The sequence below is a fragment of the Hydra viridissima genome, unplaced genomic scaffold, assembly GCF_058129835.1.
Source record: "Hydra viridissima isolate aposymbiotic clone 2 unplaced genomic scaffold, HvirCarnegie_v1 scaffold_7, whole genome shotgun sequence".
Taxonomy (NCBI): domain Eukaryota; kingdom Metazoa; phylum Cnidaria; class Hydrozoa; order Anthoathecata; family Hydridae; genus Hydra; species Hydra viridissima.
The window spans coordinates 11,641,204-11,661,927 of record NW_028324306.1 but is presented as its reverse complement, the minus strand read 5'-3'; the positions used below and the strand labels follow the sequence as shown (position 1 = coordinate 11,661,927).

General features: G+C 30.6%; 2 protein-coding genes across 6 annotated transcripts; both read right to left on the bottom strand.

The window, feature by feature from the left end:
* Window positions 1-3,703: 3,703 nt before the first annotated feature.
* LOC145184245 (G protein-coupled receptor 161-like) lies at window positions 3,704-5,582 on the bottom strand. The gene has a single exon (XM_080059867.2). The coding sequence runs from the start codon at window positions 4,872-4,874 to the stop codon at window positions 3,972-3,974; it is 903 nt and encodes a 300-aa protein (XP_079915993.2). The 5' UTR covers window positions 4,875-5,582; the 3' UTR covers window positions 3,704-3,971.
* A 2,210-nt stretch (window positions 5,583-7,792) lies between these two features.
* Window positions 7,793-14,260, bottom strand: LOC145184588 (octopamine receptor beta-2R-like). Of its 5 annotated transcripts, none has more exons than XM_090093319.1 (4): window positions 14,108-14,212; window positions 10,814-10,951; window positions 8,745-9,743; window positions 7,793-8,338 (listed from the first exon to the last, which is right to left on the bottom strand). In XM_090093319.1, exon 3 carries the CDS (start codon window positions 9,731-9,733, stop codon window positions 8,834-8,836), a length of 900 nt encoding a protein of 299 aa, XP_089949445.1. In that variant the 5' UTR covers window positions 9,734-9,743; window positions 10,814-10,951; window positions 14,108-14,212; the 3' UTR covers window positions 7,793-8,338; window positions 8,745-8,833. The 5 variants fall into 5 exon arrangements, with proteins under 5 accessions (XP_089949445.1, XP_089949446.1, XP_089949448.1 ...); XM_090093320.1 differs by lacking the exon at window positions 14,108-14,212 and adding an exon at window positions 11,051-11,637; XM_090093322.1 differs by lacking the exon at window positions 10,814-10,951 and having other exon boundaries at window positions 14,108-14,260.
* Between the last annotated feature and the right edge of the window lie 6,464 nt (window positions 14,261-20,724).

Below are 20,724 nucleotides of genomic sequence, written 5' to 3'. Positions count from 1 at the left end.
TTTCTGCATTATTTATGCTCTTCTCTAATCTTTGAATATGTTTTAATATTGAAGTTTTTAGGTTCCATGACGAAATCAAGAGATTTGCGGCCGGCAATCGAGAGGCTAGCTAAAGAGAAAAAGAAAGCATCGGAGATCGCTCGTCTTCTGAATGTTCCGCGGCGTACGGTTTACGATTGCTTGAAGCGACTTCAAGAAACTGGTTCAATTGATGATCGTTGACGTTCTGGAAGACCAAAAACTGCAACTTCGGGTAAAATCGTCAAAAAAATCCGCGACAAGATTCGGTACAACCCAAAACGATCGATGAGACAAATGGCCAAGGATGAAGGGATTTCGGAAGGTTCAGTTCGGCAAATCGTCCACATAAAGCTCGGAAAATACTCGTACAAAATTCAAAAAGCTCACGGACTTACTGATCGGATGAAAGCCACTCGTTTGGCCCGTTGCAAGAAGCTTCTAAAGCGATTCAAGAAGCCGGCGGACGCCTCGACGATTCTCTTCACGGATGAGTGTCTCTTCACTGTCGAGCAGTTCGTGAACCATCAGAATGACTGGATAATTGCTGGAAACGTTCAAGAAGCAAACCAGAAAGGTCGAATTGCTTCAAAGACAGCTCACCCCCAAGCAGTGATGGTTTTCGGAGTGATTACAGGAGACGGCAAGATGCCATTGGTTTTTGTCGTTCAAGGAGTGAAAATCAGAGCTCAAAACTACCTGGATGATATTTTGACGACAGAGGTATTAACTTGGACCAATTCAAACTTCGGACAGCGGTTTTGGACGTTTTAACAGGATTCCGCCCCAGCCCACAAAGCAACGGTCGTCCAGGATTGGTGCAAAGCCAATTTTCCGGGTTTCATCAAACGAGAAGAGTGGCCTCCAAACAGCCCGGATCTTAATCCCCTCGACTATTCCATTTGGGGAATTATGAAGGCCAAGGTTAGAGCTGTTCGTCATTCAAATTTGAATAGGCCACTCTTGACGATGATATGGTGTCCGCCGCGGTTGAAGCATTCTCCAAGCGCCTCAGGGCGTGTATCAAGGCGAAAGGAGGTCTTTTTGAGATCTGACTTGTTTTTGTTGTTTAGTATGTTTTTATTATACATACATACATACATACATACATACATACATACATACATACATACATACATACATACATACATACATACATACATACATACATACATACATACATACATACATACATACATACATACATACATACATACATACATACATACATACATACATACATACATACATACATACATACATACATGTGTTAACCAAAATAATAAAAACATATGCCTCCTTTAAAAAGAAAAGAGCAAACAAATTTAAAACTACAATATTTTTCTTTCATGCAAAGCTATGCAAAGTACCAAGCATCAAATTACTATGAAAAAAATTAAATATTGTGCAGTGATTGAATTTTTATAATTTGCATGAAGAGTTAAAGGTGAAAAAGCTTTGTGCAAGATGGGTGCCGCATTTGCTATCAACTGTCTAAAAAGATTGTTTTGGTTGTTTAAAGCAAACTAAAGAGGATTTCAAGCGTCATTTCATAATTGTTAATGAAACTTGTATTCACCACTACTCACCAGAACAGTCGGAAACCACTATACCAGTACCGGCCGAAACACACAGATTTAAAATCTTCTTAATTTCGCCAGTCTCAGACTTTAACAATTTTCTTGCATAAAACACAGTTTTGTCAAAAAAAACAAACAAAAAAAAACCATAAAATATAAAATATTCCTCTTGGGCAACAAATGGTTTTTTTAATTTTTTAAAGTCAGAAAAATTTACGACTACGTCACGAATTCGCCAAGAAACAGGTTTGTGAGAATGCATCGAAAATTTTGAATGTTTACATAAAATAATTCCCATATATTTCCCTCATTTTTCTGGTAAATGGTGGAACTACCTCAAAATTTTGTTATTAGTAGCTAAGAGCCAAAACACATGATAATTGCAGAAAAACAGTTTGTGTCATTTCCGAATACAGGTTTACAAACCTCTTAGAAAACAAAGTTTAAAACTGCTCCAAATGTAAATTATTATATGGATATGATAAAACTATAACTTAAGTAAATTACCTGACTTTATTTTATGATATAAATATTAATGTTATTTTATAATGTATACATATATTTGTTCTTGAATGATGTAGAACAGCTAGCTTCAGCAAGCATCGATGCTGTTGGTGTGAGGTGGAATCCTAGAAAAATTTGTTAAACCCGGAAACAGGACGCAGATCTCATATGTTTTGGGGGTAACATTCATAGGTCAGAGGACTTTTAAAATGCCATTCATCCTCCTTTCTTGGATTTTCCAAATGACAAACTTGTGGTAGATGCTTTATCCCCAATGGAGCTTCGTTTATTTCTTGGCATGATAAACCATCTTTTCAAAAACCTCTGTGACCTTTGGCCAATTGCAAAAGAGTGGCCAGCTTTTTTGCACATCCTAATTTAGGCCTTTTATGAAGGCCACTTTATTGGAAATGATTGCCTAAAACTGCTGAGAGGATTGGATCGTTTGGAGCCAACCTTCAGCTTTGTTCGTAGATTTTATTACAACTTGTTTTGGAAATGCTTTGAAGACTGATTAAGAGACGAAGTTTGCTAAGTTTAAAAAAAGTTCCATAACTCTTCCAATCACAACTCCATAAGCACTGACTGTGTTTCTTCATGTTCCGGAAGTTCTCGAAGCCAAAAAAATTGGTCTTAGACTCTTTAGTGAAGCAACAGAAGCCCTTCAATCAAATTTTAAGACATATTGGAACCAATAAAAAAAGAAATCCAGAGCATCCAGACCATTCTATGCAGCTCCTGTACCATTGAGACTACAACAGTAAAAAGGTTTTCTCAAATTTTCGATTTCCTATTGAAAAATGAATATCACTTTGAAGAAGAGAGTTTGAATATTTTAATTTTTAAGTGTTTTTATGATTTTAATTTTTAAGTGTATTTATGATTTTAATTTTTAAGTGTATTTATGATTTAGAATTGTGTTATGCTCTTCAAAAAGAGTAATAAAAGTTTTTTTCGGAAAGAAAAATAAGAATGAAAACAAAAACAGTTTCAGCACAGAATAAAGAAATCTTATTCCATGGTCCATTGGTCAAATTTGGAAAGATTCTCAGAAAAAAAAAAAGAATAAAAAAACAAATTAAGAGAAATTTATTTTAGATCTTATACTTTATGGTTTTTCTGATTAAAACTGTTTTATGCAAGAAAACTGTGAAAATTCTAAACTAAAGAGTGGCAAAAATTTTAAAGAATTGAAATTCAAAAAAAATCTCACTGACGGTACTATCACCACTTAAGAGGATTTTACGGGTGTTTTTGTTGATACTAATATCAAAAATTTTCAACAGTAAACAATCGATTGAAGCCAGCGGAAGTGAACTAAAGAAGCCAAATAAGCTCCATCAGCAAGTAAGATTACAGCAACAATTTTTCATATTTAAGTACAAACTAAGATTGATTGAATCTCCTTTTGAGAAAAAAAAGTTTAAAAAACTTCTTAGAAAACAAAGCTTAGAAATGCTCCGAATGTCCGAATAACCAGACTGAACTCATTTTATATTTATCTTATGATAAAAATTTTAATGCTATTTTATGACAAATATAAGTTCTCGAACTAAAAGACTAGTTCAGTGAGTTTCATATAACTGCATAATTTATACAAGTTTCTTATAACTGAATAATTCATTTATTTTCCTCGTAAAACCATTGTTATTAATTTATTACATTGTTAATATTGTTAACATATATTATCTAGCTAAAAAACGACAAAAAAATGTATATAATTGTAATTGCCATAAACGTCTGCAAACATTTTAAAAAGAAGCCATTTCTTAAAGTATTACAACACCGCACTCTTTTCTTCTTTATAAAGCAAGCTTCAGTACATCTTTTCATCATATTTATATATATATTTTTTTTATAAACAACTTTCTATTTTTCTTTCCATATAAACTTAAAAATAATTTGAAATCTTTTTGTCGATGCTTGTGAGGCCATTTTAAAGCTTTTATTACCAATGCAATAAAGCAAAGGAGCGGTTAGCCCATCAATAAACGTCATCAACTTCATGGTTAATGTAACGTGATTCACTGCAGCACTGCTATGATAGTTGCTGTTGAAGCAAGTTGAGTAACATAACGACTCTAATAAATAATAAATACAACTCGGACCCCAGCAAACTACATAGCAAAATATTATTAAGAACACCCTGATGGACTTGTTAATATAAGTCACTTTCAGGTTTCTATTTAATCTTTTTGTTTTTTGGATTAAGAAGGCTTTTCTGAAAATCATCATGTAGAATGTAAATATAATTAAAAACGGAACCAACGTGTTACAAATAAGCATTGATGACGTCCACGTATTTGTAGGATTGTAAGAACAACTAGATCCGTCGGTCGGATATGCAAACGGTATTAAACATAGCCCCAATGTATAAAGCCACACGCACAATAAGCCGACTAGCATTCGTTTTACAGTTGAATAAACCCGATATTTCAACGGAAATTTTAGATGCATAAATCGATCAAACGTGACTACTAATAAGCTTAAGCAAGAGGCATAGTTTGTTAGCATATATGAAAATCTGAATATATCACAAATTAACGAAGTCGGTTCAACAGAACTTAGTTTCAAAACATAAATCGGAATAACAACAACTCCTTGGATTAAATGAGCAAAAATTAAGCTGCAGATAGCAATGTTCGAGGGCTTATGCAATTTTTTACATTTCCAAGTGATAATTAAGCAATATGAATTGATACATAAAAGAAGAAGCGCCAGAAAAGACAAACCCACGATAGACACAATTATCGAAACTGTTGGCTGAAACATCTTTACTTCGTTTTTGTTAAATAAATCATCGTTTTTACCAATAGGTTAGGAACTTCAAAAAGATATATGCACAAACATAAGCATTACTAAAATATCAATCACAATACCCAATGAAAGCTCAAAAATCAATGAGTAAGGCTTAAAAAACGGAAACTTTTTATCAAACTCTTGATTATAAGTTTTTATCGTAAGCAGTTATAGTTATCACCGAAATCTTTCATACCACGAGTTCAAAATGCTTCCGACTTATAAAAAGTCAATAAGCACACGTTCGCAATGCTCGCTACCAATACAGCTCCAAAATAAACTTTATTTGTGTGTGTTTTGATTTCCAACTAAGGGTAGCGTCATACTTTTATACTATGACAATTTTTAGTCTTTTCTAAACTATTTCAATGAAGTCTCTCTTTTTAATCAATAAACATTCAAAAAGCGCAAACGAGTTGCTCTTTTCACGAGTTGCCAACGTAAGAGAATGAAGGTCTAACAAATCCATAACATGTTTTATCCACATTAATGTCAAATCGCAATGTAAAAAGTTCTGACAAATGACGATCAAAAGCATAATCAGTTTTTATAGAAACTTATAAAACTAAACATGATTATTCTTAAGATAAGAAAAGAAGTTAGTTATGTAAGTTGCTGAAAGTAGTTCAAAAGATCTTATTGTAATAACTTTTGAATGAGTTTAGCCTTTATATTGCACCGCACTGCCTGATTTTTTTCTTTTAAACGTTTTAAGACTTAAAATAACATTATTTTTTCAGCTAATAATTTTTAATATTAGTTCATAATCTTCCCTTAAATTCCGTCCTTAAATTTAGTAATACACTTGTCATTCTTAAGATCTATGATTACTTATTTGTATAACGAGAAAATCAACTGATTTAAAATCTTTATGTTGAACGGAGACAAAATCTTATTAAACCGTAAGACTGATTATTAAAGATTAATTTTGCTTTTTTAAATGATAAAAGTTCTTAACGTTTAAATAGTACAAAGTATTAAAATCATCGTGAATAACTTGAGGAATTTAATTACAACGCATCTATGATTTGAAGGGTTAGTATTTTAGGGGGTGAAAAACTAAGTTGGTAGAAGCAAATTTATACTTTAAAAATTATGGAGTTCATACGTTTTGCACAAACTTATGCATACAAAATACATAATATTGACTTCCAGGCGGAAAAAAAAAGTTTTTCTTTAAGTTTTATAAATAAGAATAAAAGTTTTTCATATGTATACCGGTTCATACCTGTTTTTCAAATGAAGACTACAGGGAAAGATTCACCCTTGTCCACTTTTGTTTAGCTTTGATAAAAATGGAATTTTTTGTTTGAAGGCTTCCGTAATCTTCAATGTTAAATCTTTTTAAACAGCTCAAGGACGATGGTTTTTCGCTTGTGTATTGTCAGAAGTAAAAGGTAAGCACCATTACAAAGATAAACACGAAGAAAATGCAAAAGTTTGTAAAAAGGGGCATTTGTAGTTTTTCCCACGTAGTCTTTATATGTGTATCTTCTTTTTTTTTCATATTAATGTCTACATTGGACGTAAAATTAGATGTTATGAAAAAAGTCGTTCTCTTTGTTAAGACTTTAAAACTTTTCAATATTTGAAAAATATTTTTCTTCTGATCCCGAAGTAAAAGTCGGTGTTCCCGTTTAACCACAAATAAAGTCAACAATTTTTAGTGACAAATTTTCACAACTGTTCAACGCTCAAGTAATGTCAGCCTGGGACAGCTCTAAAGCAGAGGAATACCAAGGGTAAATGACGCCAACGGCAAACACTGATCTTGCACACCTCTCCGACGATAGGTTGCTTATATTCATTTTTTTAAAAAACCATTTAAAATTGGGTAAAGATAGCACACAAAATAATTCTGTAACATTTTATTGCAAATTTACCTTTAAAACTTATCTTTCAAATTTATTTTTCAAATTTTTATCTTTAAAATTTTTATCTTTCTTCAGCTAACGAAAATTCCCTAATTAGATTATCCAAGTTAATTTTTTTGGTAACTTTTTCGTCATTTTTTGGTTATTTCTCATTTTATGCTCTGTATAGCAAGATCACATAACCATCTTTGGACCATCCAAATTTTCTACTTTTTAATTCATTGAATAGATTAATTGACGTTTCTCTTTTTTTTTACGAAAATAGTTTTGGAAAACTTTTAAATCTAAAGCTGCATCATGAAAGTGCATCCTGCAACATCTTTTGAACGCGGTCAATACAGATAAAGATCTTGTTCCAAAAGCCTAGCAACTGTAGATAACCATATGATACTTCGAGATATTTGAAGTTTCTTTTCATAAGTTCATTTTTTAGTTTTACTGATTCCATTTTTGCGTTTGACCAGGTGTCAGAGTCAGACTTTTAGGTCACACATTAGGTCAAAGATTTTCATTATAATAGCATTGTGACCTAATTAAAAATTAGTTTTACCATGTTTTAAAAGAACACAATGTAAATTTCCTAGTAAATTATCATAGGCTAATAGAAACAAAAAAAAATAGAAGAGGTTTAGAAAAGCCTTTTAGCTAATTCTCCAATCTTAGGCTTTTGCCGAAGTATTTTTTTATGTAATTGGTGCTGAAGTTAATGTCATAACCTTTCTTTGACATATCACCATTAGAGTTAATGTTATAATATAGAAAATATACTGTAGAAAATTGTTTGATACATTAGGCTGCAGTTTATTCAAGAACACTTGTGTAGTTATATGGACCGAGGCGCCATAATATGCTCCGTAAAGACCCCTAATTCGTAATATATATTGCTGTTTTTAGAAACGCTAAATTACAGATTTATATTGTACTAAAATGTAACGAGTTATAAAATGGACGAAGTTAATAATATATCATAACGGACGGAGTAAATAGTATATCAAAGTAGTCTAAAGAGTACGAAAGTTTTAGCGATTATACAGTTTTTGCCTATAAGAATTTTTACAAAGGTGAGAGAATTTTTTTAGTTTAAATTTAAACTCCAAAAATTAAACCCTTATTTTGATATGTTTAAAACTTGATCATTTGGTAGTTTTTTTCCGTTTTTACTGTCTTAAAATAAGTTTCTGCTTTCCTTTATTTCTAAATATGCCCACACAAGGCAGTTCAAACTGGTTTTGCAAACTTTAACAGTATTTTACTATAGTCAAGTATAACTATGGTAACACAATCATGAAGATTGCCCACAACTCAAACAACATTTGCATCTCAAACAAATTATCTCAACTTCCGCCATATCTTTATTCTTTTCATCGTAAACATAGATTTTCATTTTGCTTAGTGGGTAAATATATGCAGTCAGAAATATGCTACATACATGTAATGAATTTGTTTCTTCTATTACAACAAGGGAATCTTCTATTACGAGGGAATCTGTTAGAACAAGTTACTAATTTAATCCTTGTTGAAGCTCTGATCTTACATGACGAAATTGTTTTTGCAAGTTTCCACCTAAAAATGTGACAGTGTAAATTTGTTTAACGCACAGAAAAAATTTAGATAAACAGAAAATCAATAAACAAAGTTAAAAAAGAATCGATAAAATTGGTTTAAAACACGTAAGATGTGTGCAAACTCCCCCACCAAGCACATGTTTATGGGAGTTTGCAATAATTTTGATACAAGTTTTTATAGATAACAAGGAAAAAAAAATTTAAAGAGAAATCCTTAAAAGCTGATTATTCCACCATATTTTCGTATCATTTGTGTCAGTTCCTAATCTTTTTTATTTTTTTATGATCAAAATCTAAAAGATCCTGTCGATTGATTCAATCAGTTAAAGAAAAAAGTTTAAAGATTAGTCTGCTAAGAAAACAAATCTAAAAGAATCATTTTTATCTTCACAAATAAAACAAACCTAAAAGAATCATTTTTATCTTCGCTTGCTTTCTTTCTTTCGTACATAAAAAATTAATTTTGCACGCTCCCCACGTCATATGCTCTGAATTACGTAGTCTGTGTTCTTTTTTTACTTTCCTGCAATTTGAAAACGAGATAAAAATTTTTTCTTGACCTTCTAGAAGCCGTTTTAAAACTACGGTTTCCTATGCAGTAAATTAAAGGGGCAATTATACCATCCACAAATGTTAGTATCTTCATAATCAAAGACACATATTTTTCTGCTGTGCTCGAGTCGTGATAATCTTTACTGAAGCATTTAGTGAAGCACAAGGATAAAACTAAATAATAAACGCAACTTGGCCCCCAGCAAATGACGTAACAAAATATGATTAAGAATACCCTGTTTGATTTATTCGTTTTAGCGGTCTGGAAACTTCTTCTAGATCTCTGTTGATTGTTTACTTTTCTCGCTTTTTTAAATATAACAATATATAAAAATAAAATAGTAATAAATGGGATCAACGTGTTTAAAATCAGCATCAATGTAGTCCACATGTTCGATGGGTTATAAGAGCAGTTGGATCCTGCAGACTTAGATGAAAATGGTATTAAACACAGTACTAACGTATAAATCCACAGGCACGTTAAGACCATTCCCATGCGCTTTACAGTGGAATAAACTCGATACTTCAAAGGGAACTGTAGATGCATGTATCGATCAAAAGTTACTATTAATAGGCTTAAACAGGATGCGTAATTAGTTAGCATGTAAGAGAACCTGAAAATGTCACAAACTAGGGTTTTGAGTTGAACATCACCTCTTCTTAAAGCATAAAATGGAATGACTATAACTCCTTGGATTAAATGGGCCAACAGCAGGCTGCAGATAGCGATATTACTTGGCTTGTGGAGTTTCCTAGTTTTAAACGTAATGACCAAACAGTATAAATTGATGAATATTACAAAGACAGCAAGTAAAGATAAGCCGGTAACAGATGCAATCATTGTACCAAATCTATTAAAAGTAGCAGAATGAGTATTTTAAACATTACCTTAAAAAACATGCATAAGAAATTTATGTTACTACAATTATAAAAAAAGCAGATGTTTAAAATCACATCGACTTATATTTTTAGACTTATTTACAATTTATAATCAAATGTTTACTGTTTAACTAATGTGAAAGAAATGAGTAATTTATATAATTCATGTAATTGAAAATGAAACAACGTTGCACTACATGTTTAAGTGTTTGAAAACGATTAAATAAACCTTGTATTTTTAATTTACAAGCTTTCGACATAACAACAATCGGATTTCAGAGACTAACATCAGAAAACAATATAATTATTAAGCTAATAATCAGGTTGATGACATTTCTTGTATAACTCAGTTGGTGTCTATTTTTGCAAGTAAATAATAACAAATATGCTGCTGCAATTTTTATACCTAAAGTTCGTCATCTACTATCGCTCAAGTTTCACATTTTTCAGCGAATATAACGCTTAAAGACCCATTTTTATTGCATAAAGTAAATAAATGATGATGATAAATAAATAAATGAAATATTTCATTTAAAAAGGTTGTTACATATTTATAACACAAATGAAGGAAAAGAAAAATCCACTTATGAAATAAACTTCGCGAAAATACTTGGGTAAATTTCATTTACTTACTGTACAGTTTCCTTTCGTGTTTGATAATTACTTATTACAATACCCAAGTGTTTTCACTTGTGTGACAAAATTTTATAAGTGGACGGAAGGAAAATTCCTAAACTTATAAGTTAACAGAAATTGTTACGAAAACGGTTGAAAATTACTGACCATATATTAGAACAATACAATAATCAACTATCAGTAAGTAATTATCTTTCATTTATTATTATTATTATTTTTTTGATATTAGTATGATCGATCAAAAACTAATCATGTGTCTTGTACTTCGGAGAAATCACCAAATAAGAAGCAAAAATTAATTCCCCCTGGAAATATGCCAGGTTATAGTTGAAATTAAATTCTAAGAATATTTCTTTATTACTTCATCACGAATGATCCAAATTAAAAACAGTTAAAAAAAACTCACTTGTTCACCTTGTGTTCTTCACACTTTTCACGCTGAGTTAACTGCAGTTTGTATTACGTAAAATAATTAAATCAAATAATTTTTATGTCAAAAATGGATGCCGCTCCATTCCATTTATACAAACACGTTTGTAGAAAACTTCAAATAAATAAATTAAAAACACCTGAATAAAATTTTTAGAAGTATTAAAAATTCAGTTTTCAATAATATACGTGATATAAATTTAAATAAGAATACCCTTAGCTCTTTAAATATAAAACAATAGCCTTTCTTATCTCTTCTGACGCAATTAAAATCTTTTACGTATACAAAACTTTTAGTTTCTTGTTCGTATCGTAATGGCTCTTTGTAAATTAGTTAAAGGTTTTAAAAAAACGTTACAAATCGTAAGCCAGCGATACTTTCACGCCAGAGAACTAATTAAAAGCTTTCAAAACGAAACAAGTTGTAAAGCTGTCATTAAAGAAAAAAAAAAAAAGAAAAAAGTAAACAATTCAACAAAAGCAGGGGTCTCATTTTTCTAAAGTAAAATACAGACATTTTAAAGTAAAATACAGACATTTTTATTAACATGTGTTCAAAAAATTTCGACGTTAAATAATGAATTTTTGAATAATCATCGAAAAAAAAATCTTTTTCTTAAACCTTTTTTTCCTTCGTATTAAAGTATAAGCATATCGTAACACCTGCTAATTATGAGTTGAAAAACACAATTATTTGGCAAATACAAAATGTATTCAGTAAATGCAAAACTTATTATCTTTATGGGGTATTTATTCATATTTGAGACATCAATATTGATAATATTTCATCAATTTGTTTACATAATGAAAACTAGATTTTTTAATTTGAAACTCCAAAAAAAAAAAAAAAATTGCCTCAAACTAAATATAAGTTGTTCACATTTAGAATTGCAATTTCGGAATTTTTCTATAGTTCATAAAACATTAATAAAATAGTAAAATATATAAGAAAATTATAAAGAAAAGCTTCACGCTTTGTTTAACATCCAGGTTTAAGAAAAGTAAATGCAATGTAATATGCTCAGATAAGTTGAATAAATTTAAAAACCAAACAACAAAAATAAAAAACAACTTTTTTTCAATTTGAAACAAAGTTTTCTTATCCGAGAAGTAATGAGCATAAGGCGATTAAGGGGAAGAAAAACACATCGAGAACACTTTGTTTACATTAAGAAACCTCGTTCTTAAAACAGTTTATTCTAATCATTATAAACTAAATTTGTTTGTTAACTTTACTTGTAATTCTATTTATCTTCTTCATTTAAAGCAGATTTTCGAACTACGTCCTTGAAATGTATAGGAATTAGAATCTGAAGTAAAAAATTTTATTCTCGATTTTAAATCTGACTTGAAAATCAGTTTCAAGATAGTGATCTTGAAATTTGAATTATGACTTGAATATTTACGTTCGATTCTTGCATTTTGGTCTAAATCTTTCTCTAACAATTCATGCTATAACTTTTATCTTTTTTTTTTTTTTTTTTTTTCTCCTTTTTTAAGACAGCGTTTACATGTTTATTTTTAGGCTTCTAACAGACGAACCTGTATGGATAATTTAAAGACTTATTTTTTAAATGATTTTTGCTCCCATTCTCCGCATAAATGGGATACGGGTAAACAAAATAAAGTTTTAAAACTTTTTATTTCCTTCCTTTTAACTTCTCTTTAACTCCCTTCTAAGTTTAAATTTTTATTTTAAAGCTAAAAACTACGAACTCGAAATGTTAATCACTTGTTTAACTAAAGAAGCGACGTGCATTATTTACTTAATGTTAACTGTGAAAGAGTAAAGAGTTTTTCACTTATAAGATCTCTGAATAAATTGCGATATAAATCCGGATTGACTAAAGCAAATAAAATGTTAATGATGATCTCAGAGAATAATAGATTTGCATCATGTGTAAACAAAAAGGATCAAGAGTTTTTTTTTAAAGAATTAAGAGATCATTAAGATAATAAATAAGAGATCACAACGAAACAAGATTTGTAAGGACAAAATTTAATTCTAAGTTTAGTAGTTTCAAATCCTTTAAATTTTAATTTGAAGAAAATTTTTTTTAAACATTTTTTTTTTTTTGGGGGGAGGGGGATGAGATTGGGCAAATTTTTTGAGATTTTAAGAAAATAATCAACTCTCTTCCTTTTTAATGCGCAATGAAGCGTGACTGTATCAAGGCTTAAGCATATAGCATGCACTAAAAAATAATTTTTGCATTATGTACATGTTTGTATACATGTTAAAATATCAAACAAGAAATTCTTTAAAGGTATAATTACATTTTACTGCATAAGTTTTGAAATAAAAAGTAAAATATTTACTATAACAACTTTTTAAACAAGAAATGTTTTCTGAAATAATTTCAACTTAAAGGAACTAATCTAGTTTTTATTTAAATTAATGAGTTAACCGATAATAATTTCAACTTGAATTAACAGATATAAATTTCAAATTGAAAGGTTAATAAAGAAAACCAAGAATGCAGTAAAACTTCTACCATTTTTTTATCATCGATGATTTTATATCATCGGAGAGTTAAATCGCAGAGTGGTTTACGATGCTAATTGTCGATTTTTCCTTTCATTAAAACGGTTGATAAGCGCACAAAAAAAGTCTTCCAGAAATTTTATTTAAGAATCCAGATCTTGTAAAAATACTTCGCTTGCATTTCAAGAACTCAGTTGAATGTTGGTAACTTTTTTTGTGTATGATTTTATTTGCGAGCCTAATCTGGATAGTTTTTTTCTAAATTTTTTTTTTTTTTTTGTGGGGAGGGGGGAAATGTTTATAGCGAAAAGCTAGATTTTAAATCCGCAGAAGTTCAGTAAAGGTTTCTCAAAACAACCGTGTGTCCAATAAACGATTCGTCCAATTGTTAAAGCGAAGAATAAAAAATGATGGTTTTTCTAACTTTTCTTCTTTTACCTCTAACTAATGAGTAATGTTTTAAAGACTGTGGTTATTACATTTTAAAATTCTTCAATAAGTTTCCACAGGCCATCATCAGTAATTATTAAACTTTCTTTAATGGCATTAGAGCAATCAGCCTCAAATAAATTTTAGCGCAAATCAAAAATCAGTAAATTGATCTCTGACTCACAAAACCTTTTGACGCAAAATTGAAAATAACCATTTTGTTTTTAAATAATGATATTTTAAAAATAATTTTCAGGCCGGTGACTCGGCACTTCGAAAAGATTATGTTAAAAGCGATGGTCCGTTAGGAAACTTTGGCTGCTTAGAAGTTACAAATAAAAAGTAAACAATCCTTACAGTTTTTTTTATCTAACATACCCAAGCAACCCACTATTTAAAAAACGCCAACGTGCTTTCTTCGCTTACCGATGCGTAAAATGAAAAGAAAGCGTGGCTCTAATACCTTTAAGTGCGTAATTACGCTCGTGTTCATTTTTAAAGAAGTTTGCTATTATTTCAATTTTACCGTTATTACGTATTTTTAATATTTTTCACATAGTATTTCTATTTCCGATAGAACCTCAACGTTTTGAGGAATCTAGATAAAATAATACGTCATAAAACAAACGGAGAAATACTGTTCGCTTTATTAACAATAAAGCAATGATGTTGCTAAAGGTCTGGGGAATGTAAACAAAAATATTTGCTGTTTAGAATGATGAAAAACTTCCTTTTGAAAATTTTCGTTTAAACGCTATTTAAGGAAGGGCGACATCAAGATATCGGTTAATCTCGGTATGCGATTTTGGTACAATATGAAACTTAACATTCCGAAACAGTAGCGTTACGAAAGTTTTTACAATTTTTTATGAAAGTTTTTACAACAATGCTTCGAACGAAAATAAACCTGAATAGAACATCCCTGAAATCATGAAATTATTCTGATCATGAAAAATCTAATATATAAGATATTTCCTTGAAAGTAATTTACCCTTAAATGAATTATAAAATACATCATTAATGAAGAATTAATAATCTGAAACCATAAAGTGAAGGGTTAATGTTTATGCAATTTCAATTTTCATGTTCCAGGAAAAACCGTTTTCCGTTTAAATTCCGAAAATTTGTCGTTCACTTCGAAATAATACGATATTAAATTAGGTTTTAAAAACTCTACTTTTTAAAAATTTTAATGCAACCTTGATAAGTCCAAAGTATCTAAATGATGTCAAGAAGTGTTAACCTTAGTATTCCATTACAATTCTCAATGTGCACCTTAAAAGTAATCAAAAACATGGTTGAAGAGCAAAAAAAAAGATCACGAATTGAGTTCCTTGGTCACTGCGCAATGGCATAGCTAGAATAATTGGAGATGGGAGCATATATCTGAAGAGTTTTGGATGTTCTGATTGCAATTATAACTAGCAAAAAAACTCCAAAAAACATACTGGTCGGCCCTTTATTTATTCACTTTTTTTTCGACTAGAAGACTTTGATATTTTCTTTTTTTATGCTTTTAATTCAAAGTTTAGGATGCTCTGGATCTTGGTGCAATTCAAAACTGAATTTTGTTTATTTTTTTATTTTTGGTTGTAATTTTAATCATAACAACAAGAGGAGTTTTTTTCTTATCACAGGTGTTGTGTAATGATTGAGGTGCTCATACCAAAATAGTTATTGAAAAATAACTATTTTGGTATGAGCTTTGTTTTTTGAAATCTTGAAATCGATGTATTTTTATGTAAAACATGGAATAGTTTAAATTCCATATTTACTACAGCACTTTAGAAAAAAAACTACTTGAGAAAAAAAAAAAAAAAACTACTGAATGAGAAAAAACTACTTAAGGTTTTTTTAATCCATTTTCACTTTTCTTCCTTCTTAAATTAAATGTCAGATCAGTATTTGAAAAATATAGGTATTAACTAACGAATCCTATAACAACAACAATCAAGTATCGAGAAACTGGTTTTTGACAGCCAGCCATTCTCACGTGTATGAAGTACTTGAAAGTTATTAAACAGTTCACCAAAAAATTATCTTCCAAAGATTTCACAACTTCGTGGAGACTTTTTTCAGCCTTAGAAACCCTTCATTGAGCTCTGAGATCATAGATTTGAGATCAAGTAGGCAATCGAGAATATATTTAATGAAGTTAAAATGTTGATACTTATGCACGATGAATTAGACTAAAATTAAACAACTTACACGAATGAAGAATTTCAAATTTCAAAATCTAAGAGTATTTGAGAGCATTCCAAAACACTCCAGAATGTTCTGGAATGTTCTGGAACGTTTGGGAACATCCCAGATCATTGTGGAACATTCCAGAACACTCTCAAATGTTGTGGAAAGTTTTGGAACATTTTAGACAATTTAAAGTCTTTTTTATGTAGGCCGGATTATCTATTGGTGGGGGTATGTAAAGTAAGATCTGTCGTGGGTAACAACGAAAGTTCTTATCAGTGAATGAATAAAAACGAAAAGTGACGTGTGGCTAGTCAAAGTGGTACAGTGACTAATTATAAATCGAAAATGAAGTGTGAAAAGCGTGTTAAGTGAACTTAGTGCACTCGTTAATAAAAAGTTAATGTTTAAAATTTAAAAGAGGAAGAGATTTTAGCAGTTTTCAAACGAAACGGAGTAAACAAAAAGAACAGCGAAAAAACGAAACAGTCGAAGAGCATAAAGGACGTTAACGTTCCCAATGAGAATGAGCACCGTAAGAAACAGAGAGACCAAAGAACAACAAAACGAACGAATTCAAGGATAAAGAATTGCGACCTAAGAATTGCCACCATGAAAATATCACCCGACTAGAAAACGCACACGAGGACAAGTAAACAGTAAAACCTAAAAAATGAAGCATTCTAATTCGATCCGACAAAAGAATATAAAAAACACAAACTTGTCGTAATCGGAAAAATGGATCATCTAGCAATTTTGCAAAGCGAAAAAAATCAGTGGAGAAACACCAGGATTTTGTTGCATGAATGGAAAAATTCCTTTACCACCACTGGAAGCAGGATTTTCTATAACATGACCGGGGAAACTTAAAGCTTTCTTCAAATTATAAAAGCATGCAATACCTGCTTCAAATTCGTTTCTTTTGGTATCACTGTGATCAATACCAACATAAATGAAATCAATTATTTTTTGCAACCGAGAACAAATTTATCAGTACCCACGATAAATTCTTCTGCGAGGAGAGGACGGTTATTATTTCAAATTTATCAGTACCCACTATAAATTCTTCTGCGAGGAGAGGACGGGTATTCTGCGAGAAGAGGACAAGTATTCTGCGAGGAGAGGACGGGTATTTTATTTCAATGTGAAACAAATTCTACTTAAAACAAATGTAGAAACAAATGAGGAGGCAATGAAATATGAAACCCCATTCTCAACACTCGCCGTTTATTTTAACTCCTGGAAGATATGTATACAAAAATGAAGCGGAACGGTTGCTTTACAGAAAACTGAATTAAAAGAAACTACGCACGAAAGAATACATCCACCTCTACGACAGTTTACAGTATGTAAAACCTCAAGAACTTCTGGACAGGGTGAACTTTGAAAACAATCTAAAACTATCTTCTGGGACAAATACACATTTGTACATAAAAAATTAATTGTAGTCTTGTTTAGAACATTACAAGACTTGCAAAGGAGACTCTGAAGTGATAGAAGGAACTCTATCATACTCTTTGAAGATTTTCGTCAAACACTTTCGAGTCAACACCAGCAGACTAGATCAATCCATGCTTTAAAAAATCACAACTCTGGTCACACATAGAAGTACTGTGACTAATAAAAAGTATGAGAGTTGAACTTTCGAAAGACGAAACAACAGCATATCTTGTTCAAAAACATTTACAAACAGGCGAAGAGACATCAAATTAACTAGACAACTCATTAAACTCAAGGAGAAACTTTAAAATTTTGCAGCATCAATCTCTAAGACTCCTGTTTCTCTCACCGTCAACTATATGTATTTTTCTCTCGAGTAGACAACAACTTTTCATATGTACCCCGGATAACAAATAAAAAATCATATTTATAAACAAGTATTGTAAATAGTTAAAACAATTTTTAATAAAAATTCATTACTTCTTATACTTTAAAGTTTATCTTTTATTCCTACCACAATATCGCCAGCTAATACATTATAAAGAAACTTTTTTAGCTAATATTACCATCACCGATATAGTTTTAAGCATTTAATCACTTCTACAAACATTTGGAACAAAAAAGTGTTATTAAAAAAAAAAAATCATACCTGAGCAAATAAAAATAACTTCCTTTTTACATTCTTTGTTAAAGAGTAATAAAACCACAGCTACATGTAGAAATTTTTTAGCGTTTTTTACAATAAATCGATCACTTCAGGTGAAGTATATAATCCTGATTTCCAAATAAATTTATTTTGTGCATGAAAAGGTTTCTTAAAGCAGAAATGAGAGACGTAATTAACAATTGTAAAACATTCTAGCATAACCGCATAAACCACTAATAAAATGAAAGACGTTTTTAAGTAAATTACAACGTGCGTTAATGTCGGAAAATTTGGAAACAGTTTCACAAATGAGAAGTAAGAAAAACGAGATGGTTGAGCTATCATCTTGAACTCGCTTTTTTCCTACTTTTGGAGGAATTTTTCACATAATATGGAGATAATCATAATATGAAGATGTATATGGTCATAATCTTTTCTAAAAAAATAAGTTCTGGCTGACAACTCCTAATCCAGATAATTCGGCGTTCCTTAAAAAAATCTTAAATTCTTTCCGCAATGTTCCATCGATTTTTACTACGTCAACAATTGTTTAACAAAGTTTCTCCAGCAAAAACGTCTCAAAAGAAATCAGAGTTTTTACTTCAAGTTTTGTTTTAAATGGTATGGATTGTTTACTAACGCATTGACCCGGCGAGCGGTAATTTTTTTATCTTTGACTCAAAATGAGTAAGTTGGATCCAATCCACATAACATTTTTTCAGTCATCTATGGAGCATTTTTCGTGTTTCTAAGCCCCCCCCCCCCTATTTGGGTTGCGCACCTTTTGTTAGAAACTCCAACTATTTTTAGCTGTTTCGGGTTTAATTCACCTTTTTTTGGTTGATTTTCCAAATTGTGGCATTTCAATGTTTATTTACTTTTTCATTAGTTTGCCTTTTGCTATAAACTTTACTTTCAAATTAAAAAAATTACAAAAGCTAATGAAATATATTTGCTCTTAAAACTCAAAATTTGCTCAAAATTTCGCGTTTTTGGGGATCAGGCACACACAGATATATATATATATATATATATATATATATATATATATATATATATATATATATATATATATATATATATATATCGTGCATAATCAAATAAAACACGTGTTTCCAGTTTAATCCCATTACCTTTAGAAAGTTTTAGAGAAAAAAATTTAGAACCTGTTCTCAATCGTTTAAACCTGGAAGGTGGAGATATTTGGAATATGGATGAAACTGGTATTACCATAGTTCAAACTGCTATCATGATTTCCACCTCTCAATAGAAGCTTTACACGACTTCAAAGAAAATGATGTATCAGTTTTTTCATTTCCACTTTATTGCAGTCAAAAACTGCAGCCCCTAGATTGAAACGTATTTGGTCCTTTTAAAAAATGCACAAAAAGAGTCCCAGCAAGCACACAACGTTGAAATAATGTTGAAATAACGTTGATCGACGTTGATCAACGTTATTTCAACGTTGCTTCAACGTTGTGTGCTTGCTGGGGTTTGCAATGCATGGATAACAGTGCGTCCTGGTTCAACAATGACAATTTACAATATACCAAGCATCTTGATTAATTCCTTTCCGCTGGCATGTACCTCAAACAGTATCACAGCTGGGTTTAAAAAAACAGGCATTTTTCCACTAAATATTAACATTTTCAGTAAACATGATTTTCTGCCTGCATATACTACCAATAGACCAAATCCAGAATAAGGCCCTACTATGGAAACTTCAGTTTTAAGTGTAAATGTTACTCATATTGACTTAACAACATCAAAGAACGATAAGCCAGAAGTTAGTTGCTCTAAAGATTTAGAAACATAAGGCCATATAGTTGAGCTAACTGCAATTCTAACTCCCAAAGATTTAAGACCATTCAAAAGGCTGAAGTAAGAAAAAGAACTTTAATATAAGAGAGGCAAGAAAAAAGTAACACATCAATATTTTAGCAGATTCACTAAAAGAGTGCTTTAAAAAAAAAAAAGAAAAAAGAATAAAAAGTCAGATATGGAAGAGAGAAAAAAAGAAAAAATTAAATAAGTTTAAAATCAAGGTGAATAAAAAGCCAACACGTGAAAGAAGCGTATACCTAATGGAAAAAAGTCTGAATCATCAAATTACTTCGATGATGAGGAATGTTTCTGTTTGGATAGCGTTGGTACCTTTTAATAAAAGTAAACCTGAAAAATCTCGGTTCAGTGCATTAAGTCACCTTTGAGCTCATGAGCCCTGCCTAATTGGAAACACATTATTTTACATTTGTGACAACTGTAATTTTGTTGGATGAAAATTATCATCAGTTTCCAAAAGAAAAATGCAATTGAAAAAGATGCTTAATGTTGCAAAACTTGTCTCTTTTTATATGGTAAAATTAGCATACATTTTTTTCTTTTTTGAAGGCTCTTTTTGGGTCACCAGTTATTTTTTTTTTTTAATAACTTTCAACATTTGAACATGCTTGTCACATTCATATTCTTTGAACTGCAGTTTGATATTTTTAAAAAATTTCACCCAGAAATGCACAGAGCTCAAACACTAAAACTGTAGCCAACTAGCCCCAGTCTCCCCTATTTCACAATTTGAGAAGTCTTAGTATTAAGATATAAATGTATGAATTTACAGCTTGTACATGGTCTATTTATAAGTATCATGTTTCAAGTCTATATTTTTTACATTTGATATTTCAAACTACATCATCAAAAACAAATG